General features: G+C 55.0%; 1 protein-coding gene across 1 annotated transcript; it reads left to right on the top strand.

Moving 5' to 3' along the window:
- Window positions 1-325: 325 nt before the first annotated feature.
- On the top strand, window positions 326-6,780 carry ZBTB7A (zinc finger and BTB domain containing 7A). Its single transcript, XM_044671176.1, has 2 exons — window positions 326-1,536; window positions 6,276-6,780. Exons 1-2 carry the CDS (start codon window positions 326-328, stop codon window positions 6,715-6,717), a joined length of 1,653 nt encoding a protein of 550 aa, XP_044527111.1. The 3' UTR covers window positions 6,718-6,780.
- The last annotated feature ends 1,191 nt before the right edge of the window (window positions 6,781-7,971 follow it).

Here is a 7,971-nt window from a genome sequence, read left to right on the forward strand (position 1 = left end):
CAAACTCTAACAGAGGAAAGCTTCTCAGGGGTTCTGAGGACCAGAAGAGGCTTCCTAGAGGAGTTGGGCCCTCAAGGAGCTTGCTGAGGAGGGCACTTTAAGCCTGAGGGGGAGGCAGTGGGCTAGTGAGTGGTGAGGCAGCCATTGAAGAACGAGGGCTGTGAACGTGACCGTTGTATTCTGCTCTTCCTGAAGGGTGGAGGCCGGGGTGGCGGGGTGGGGGTGGTGTTTTGGGGGAATGGGGGAGGTGGTGGCAGACCCTGTTCCATGGGCACAGCTTCATTCTCCCCCTCTCCCCCGCCCTGTCCAGATCTTGGCATAGAAGATGGCCGGTGGTGTGGACGGCCCCATCGGGATCCCCTTCCCTGACCACAGCAGCGACATTCTGAGCAGCCTGAATGAACAGAGGACCCATGGCCTACTGTGTGACGTGGTCATCCTGGTGGAGGGCCGAGAGTTCCCCACACACCGCTCTGTGCTGGCCGCCTGCAGCCAGTACTTCAAGAAGCTTTTCACATCGGGGGCCGTGGTGGACCAGCAGAATGTCTACGAGATCGACTTTGTGAGCGCGGAAGCCCTCACCGCCCTGGTGGACTTTGCCTACACCGCAACCCTCACCGTCAGCACATCCAATGTCAGTGACATCCTCAACGCTGCTCGCCTGCTGGAGATCCCGGCTGTCAGTGACGTTTGCGCCGACCTCCTGGACCGCCAAATTCTGGCCAAGAATGACCAGATGGATTTAGTAGATCAAATTGATCAGCGGAACCACCTCAGAGCCAAGGAGTACCTTGAATTCTTCCAGAGCAACCCCATCAACAGCCTCCCCAACAGCTTCCCGTGGACCAACCCCAACTTTGCCGGCCCAGAGGATGAGGAGGATGAGGAGGCGGCGGCAGCTGCCGCAGCAGCCACAGCAGCCACTGGTGGTGAATGCAATGGCCTGGACTTCTATGCCCAGGGTGAGCGACCAAAGGCCAATGATGGTGACCCAGACAGCAGTCAGGGCCTGTGGCCCGACCGTGATGAGGAGGCAGCCTCAGGGGCCAGCCTCTTCCCCCCTTCGCAGAATGGGCACTACGGAGGCCGTGGCGGTGGTGCTGGGGGTGAGGAGGAAGCTGCCTCCCTTTCAGAGGCGCCAGAGCCGGGGGACTCCCCTGGCCTCCTATCAGGGACGGCTGATGGGGAGGACGGCGATGGGGCAGAGGTGGACGGGCTGGCTGCCAGTGCCCTGCTGCAGCAGATGATCACCTCGGTGGGGCGGCAGGCTGGTGGTGGGGGCAGTGAGGAAGATCAGCGCAAGGAGGACGAGGGTGTCATGGATTATTACTTGAAGTATTTCAGTGGCTCCCATGAGGGCGACGTCTACCCGTCGTGGTCCCAGAAGGTGGAGAAGAAGATCAGGGCCAAAGCATTCCAGAAGTGCCCCATCTGTGAGAAGGTGATCCAAGGGGCAGGCAAGCTGCCTCGTCACATTCGCACCCACACTGGTGAAAAGCCCTATGAGTGTAACATCTGCAAAGTCCGATTTACCAGGTGAGGTGGCAGGGCCAGCTCCCAGGGGCAGAGGGACTCTGGGCATCTCTCATTGGCATGAAAGGGGGCGGGGTGGGATGGAAAAGTCTGGGTGGGGCTCCGCCCTGGGGGTGTTCGAGCTCATCGGGAAGGGCTGCTCCAGGACAGGGAGAGAGGCCGTATGTGGAGTAGAGAAGAGCAGAGGAGATGTCTGACCTGGGAGCCGAGCCATCAGGGCACAGTTCTGTCTCTGATACCTCCCAGCTCTGTGGTTCTGGGTCAGTTGACCTTCTTTCTTTGGGTCTCTGTTTCCTTCTCCATGAGCTCCCTCTCAGCTCTGACATTCTGTAGGTGGTTCTTTGGATGCCCGAATAGGAGAGGACCTTCGGGGTAGCTGAGGGTGGGGTAGGATGGAATTGTGCCATGGGGAAGAGGGCCTGGGAAGGTCTCTGGGCCTCAGAGAGGAGATAGAGGGCTCAAGTCCAGGCTGCTCAGCTCTGATCAGAAAGAGCCAGAAAGAGAGGAAGAGAAGAAGGGAAGAGATAGGCCAGGCCAGGGAGAGGATCCGTTTCCTGGGGCAAAGGGAAGCTTGCTCCCTGCTGTTTTCCCTCAGCAAGGCCCAGCTGGGTTCTGCCACTACCCCTTACTGGCCTTTCTCTTGTCTTGAGAGCTCCTCTCCTTCATACCCCCCCCCCCCCAACACACACACATACACTTTGGGGCCAGTGACTCAGCTCTCCCCTGGGCCCAGCCTGGGGTTCCCCCAGCTCCACCCAGTGTGAAAATTGAAGAAAGATGCCATTGTCCTAGGTTCTTTGTGGGCTCTCCCCAAAGGGGCCCTCCCTACACCCCTATCTGGCCCCCTCCCCATCTTCATTCCCAAAACAGAAAGCCCGAGGGGGTAGAAGGTGAGCAAGGTTGTTTTTGATCTCCACCAGAATCCGGTGTGTGTGTGTGTGTGTGTGTGTGTGTGTGTGTGTGTGTGTGTAGGGGGTGGGGGGTCAGAAAACCCCCTCCCCATACTCTAGTAGAAGAGGAGGCAAGAAAGACAAGGAAGGGGTGTGTCATGCTCAAGAGGCCTGGAATGTCAGTTATGCACCAGGAGCCAGCTTGGGGTGGTGTAGAGAGCGCGGCCTAGGAGTTAGGAAGCCTGTATTCTAGTCTGGCTCTGGCCCTCACTACGTATTCCAGCATGACCTCAAGGAAGTCACTTCCTTTCCTTGGACCTCAGTGTCCTCTTCACTCTATTTAGGGGGTTGGACTAGATTATGTCCAAGGTCCTTTCACCTCTAAAATGAGAGAGAAAAATGGTCTGGTAAGTGCTGCTCCTGTTAGGGTCTGTGGGGCCCAGTGGAAACCCTCTTTGTCCAGGGAGAAACAGAACCTAGCATTCCCAAGAGGGGGGAATCGGGGAGCCCAAGGCTCCTCTGCCTGGAAGTCTTCACGGAGCCCTCTTTGGGTGTTCATGTTTGTGCTTGACTTCATGTGGCCAGAGATCTTCCAGCCAGGGAAGGAACAGACCCAGGGAGTTTCCAGGATGCTGAAGGACTCAGAAGCCACTGAGCAAACCAAGGTCCAATGGAGAAGGGAGAAATCCCCAAGGGTTGAGGGATAGGGAGTGAGAGCCATCTGAAAGGGCAGAGAGATGGGGAGGTCAGTCTCAGTGCAGAGCAAGACCTCCAAAGGCAGGAAGAAGAAGCCATTTCAATTTCTATAAAGGTCCAGAAGTATTTTCTTCCCCACAATTCTGTGGTGAAATGTATATGTGTGTATTATTCTGTCCATTTTATACATGAAGAAACTTGAGGCCCAGGGAGGGGAAATGACCTATTTAGGGCCACACAGCTAATAAGAAGAAGGATTTGAACCCACATCCTTTAACTAAGCAAACTCCAAGATCGACTTGGCAGGTGATACCACCTCCAGCCAGCACTCTGCTCCTAAACCTCAAAATACCAGTGAAGAGTAGTGCTCTTCCCCCCATATTGTCTAGTCCAGGGCTGTGGATCCCAAGTGCCCACTACCCCACTGGATGCCAGTCCCTGTGTCCCAGGGAGCCCACTGGGGACTTCCCCTTGCCCAGAGCTCAGTTTCACTCTGAATCAAAGGCAGCTCTGCTGTGGGAGGAGGGGTGTCTCCCCTAGTCAGAATTTCCCTGAAGCCAGCCCCAGAGGGCAGAAGCCAGGACTAGGGTCTCTAGGGGTCTTTCCAGGGCACTTTCTTATCTTGTGAGAGGGAAAGGAAGGATGAAAGCTATGGGCCCAAGGCCAAGAGACAGGGTTCTGGGCCCAGTCTGACACTTGTGTCACCTGGAGCAGGTCACATCCCCTCTGGCCTCATTTCCTTATCAGTAGAATGGGAACAATATAGGCAGTGCTTAGTGTGAAGAAAGGACTTTGTGAGACATAAGAAGAAAGCTCTAGAAAAGCATGAATTATTATTAGCGCCGTGTCAGTTATGGGGAAACGGAAGCCCCCTTGGGAGGGCCAGGAGTGATTTGTCTGTGGTCACATGGGGGAGAGTGTAATCTAGATTCAAACCCAGGGCCTCTGACTCCAGAGCCTCTCAGAGTTCTTGGCTCTTCTACCCAGAATTCTGGTCTCCTACTCCCAGGGGTCTCCCCAGCCTACCCAGTGGAAAGAGCAAGAAGCCCCATACCATCTGCTCCTGTTGCTCTGAGAACTTTTTTAGCATTTGGAGCTGGAACTGCCCTAGACTTACCCTCTTTCCAACCTTGGGCAGACTTTTTCTTGCCCCTCTGGCTAGGGGCTTAAGGCCTCTCCACCCCCCCCTTCCCACCAGCCATCCTCCTTAGCTAGGCCCCTCCTTCCCACCCTCTCATAGGACCCAGAGTCAGCAGGGGCCCCCCAGTGAGTCACCAGGCACATTGAGTAAGACAGGGGCCTGTGGCAGAGACTGGGCCATAATTATACAGTCGTCACCAAAGGGTTAGGAAACCTACTGCCTCCCACCTCCAGTCCCAGCTCATCGAGGGACCCTGCCCCTCCCAGCCATGACTGCCGGGATCCAAAGGGCTGCTCCTCCTTTCCTTCTCTCTCTGGCTTAGGAAAGCTGGGTTGGACCTAGGGCCCTACCTCCCAGTGGGTTCTGGAGAGACAAAGTTGCAGACCGTGGGCAAGTTCTTGTCTTTCTCAGCCTCAGTTTCTCCATCTGTTAAATGATGATATTAGCCCTTTCTCAGCCTCCCCCTCAGGGGTAATGCAATAAGGATCAGATGAGACAATAAATGGGAAAGTGACAGGTCAACTCAGAATTTGCATAAGCGATACTGATGGTGACACTGCTGCTTGCTTTTGGATCCTTTGGATCATAGAACAGCACACAGAACTGGAGGAGAGGGGAAGGTCCCTGAGAATCCGTTGGTCAGTGAGCCTTGAACACCTACTGTTTGCTGGCCCTGACAGAAGTGAAGGAGTTACTGCCCTTCTGGGAAGGAGGAACCCAACCAGGGCAGTGGAGCACAGGTAGCCACACAGAGGAGATCCCAGGAGCCTGAGGGCTCCCAGGGCCCCTGTGGGGCTGCCAAAATGAAAGCAGGAGCTCTGGCTTCTAGGATGGGGGGACAAAAAGAAGCTCCTTCTACTTAGCAGAGACTAGAGGAGGTGAGGAAGTTCATTCTAACCTTGGTTTCCTATGGAATGGGGCCTGATAATCCCTTCCCATATCTCTATTGTAAAAGTGAAAATTGGGAAAATGCCATCTAAAAGTGTATATATTTCTATGGACATGGGTATGAACGGGAAAGAGGCAGCTATCAAAGGATGGTTCGAGGTAGAACAGTGTACTTCATTTTTCCTCCTTGGTAAACCAAGAAGGGTTGGATTAGGTGGCCTCTGTGGCCCCTTCCAGTTCTAGATAGGAGAATCTGCATGATCTAGAGCTGAGAACTTTTACTCTTGAAATCCAGTAACCCCTTGTCTCTACCTCTGTAAAGTTATGGGGAAGGAGGGCAAGCAGTTTCTAAGCAGCTCTGGGAAGGACAGGAGTACCTACAGAGCAGCCTTTTTCCTTATGAAGGTGGGCAGGGCCCCTTGGGAGATCCTCATTCCTTCTAACCCCTTCCCACTTTGCAGTTTCCCCCTGAAAGGCAAGCAAGAAAGCCTGGATAGCTCCAGGCAAGACTCCCTGAAAGGCCACCCCAACCGTCCTCACTCTGTAAAGGGAAGGGGAGATGATTGCATCCTGGCTAGTAGGGGCTGAGCATTTCCCCTCTGGCCTATTCTGGGCCTTTGCTCAGAAGCGTTAGGTATTTGGGGGCAGGAAGGGGTCCCCTTGGTTTCCTTCTGAGAATCCTGGGTTCAGAATCCCAGGGTCATGGTCTTCTCCTGTCACTTACTGTATCACCATCTGTGACCTTGGGCAATTCTCTTTCCTCTTCAAAAACTATTTCTTCATCTCGAAAAAGGATACGGTTCAACTAGCTGGTCTTCTCAGCTCCCAATTTTTGATCCCAGAATTTTCCTCCGTTTAGAGCAGAGTTTGGGCATCTCTGGGCAGAATTGGGGCTATTGTCGAGCCCCAGCTGTGGGGGGAGCCACCTTACTCGGAGCCTTCTCCCCTCCTGACCCTTGTTGAGCCAGTAAATGCCTCTCTTTGTTCTTGGGTCTTGTAGGGGGTGGGCCCTAGGGATGAGGCAGGGCCTGGGTAAGCACTGAGCAGGGAAGGGACCTTAGGGGCGGCAGGAGGCCCCCAGGGCCTATGGTATGTGCCCACTAAGCCTTTGTCTTTGCCCCCTGCAGGCAGGACAAGCTGAAGGTGCACATGCGAAAGCACACAGGTGAGAAGCCCTATCTGTGCCAGCAGTGTGGGGCTGCCTTTGCCCACAACTACGACTTGAAGAACCACATGCGGGTGCACACGGGCCTGCGGCCCTACCAGTGCGAGAGCTGCTTCAAGACTTTCGTCCGCTCCGACCACTTGCACAGGCACCTCAAGAAAGATGGCTGCAACGGAATCCCTTCCCGCCGAGGCCGGAAGCCCCGGGTGCGCGACTCGGGGGCTGGGGCCACTCCAGCCCCTGCCCCAGTGGCCCAGGACGGCCGGCGCCCCCGGCCAGAGAAGCACTTTAAGGAGGAAGAGGAAGAAGATGAGGAAGAAGAGCAGCCCCAGCCTGAGGCCCCGGGCAGGTTGAATGTAGCGGGAGGGTCAGCTGACGGTAACTTAACGACCGGACTCTCCTAAAACCAAAAACACACAGAAAAATTCTATCTATATACAGATCTCTCTATACATATATATATATATAGACATATATATATATGAAGCGTCACAAAATCTAGTTAGCTCTATCCTCCGATTTTCTCTTTAATGATGTTTTCTCCCTTCCTCTTCCGATCCCCTTCCCTTCCAGGACCCCATGATTTTTTAGAAGAAGACTATTTCTAGGCCTGCCATCCCCCTTCTCCACCAGGGAGGGGACCCAGAGATCTGGATTTGGGCCCATCCAAGGCCATTTTTGTGGTGGCATCTGTGGCAGGCTCCAGGCCCCAACTCAACTCCAGGACTTGATTTGGGCCTGGTTGGGCTCTGGAGGGTTCAAGATGGGGTGGGGGTGATTGACAGTTGGGTTTTTATTTTTCACTGGTTGGTTGGTTCTCTCCCACACCCCCTCCCCACAAGTAACGGCGTTGAGGGGTAGCGGGGAGTGGCAGGGGGCCTTCTTCCTGAGTCTTTCAGACAAGACCTTAAAAGATGTCCGTCCACTGCTAGTGGACGTTAAACTAGCCCCTTCCCCACCCTGCTCCTTGATCTTGCTCTGCACACCGCTGACCCCTCCCCTTTCCTCAGGGCACTTATTGGGGGTTGTCCCCACCCCCTCCCTCGCACAACTTTCCTGTTCCCCAAAACCACCCTTCCCCTGCCCCAACTCCTGCTTTTACTCTCCTGGGGTGTGGGGGAGGCTGAGAATGGGGGTCATGGCTCCTAGATGCCTACTTGGGCCTCCTCTCTTCAGGCCTTTGAAACCCAAATATATTTATTTTCTTGGGCTAATAAAGGAGGAGGGGAGGCCCAGGGATGGGGGACTGGGGAAGTGGAGTGGGGTACACTGAGGGGATCCTCCCTCCTTTCTGCCTCTGCACTTACTGCTTAGTGTCAGTCCCTGCTCTGTGGGCTTCCTCTCCATCTCTGCAACCCCCCCCTCCCCCACCCCCACCCGGCCAGGGTGAGCCGTATCAGGGACCCCGTCATCTCACCCTGCCAGGGGAGGTGGGGGGGGCCACTTAACAGCCTGTGTGGCCTTGCCAGGGCCCCAGAGGCCTTCCCAGCCCCCCTTGGGGAAAGAGATGTTCAGAGATTATAAAAGCCCTTTCCCTCAAAAAGCACTTTTTAGATTATTTTTAAAACACCTTTCCAGAGAGGCAGCACAGGGTGAATGTTGTCAGAGAGGATGGAGGGGGGAGGCAGGGTGGTCAGGGCAGCTGGTGCCAGGACCAG

The sequence above is a fragment of the Gracilinanus agilis genome, chromosome 1 (assembly GCF_016433145.1).
Source record: "Gracilinanus agilis isolate LMUSP501 chromosome 1, AgileGrace, whole genome shotgun sequence".
Taxonomy (NCBI): domain Eukaryota; kingdom Metazoa; phylum Chordata; class Mammalia; order Didelphimorphia; family Didelphidae; genus Gracilinanus; species Gracilinanus agilis.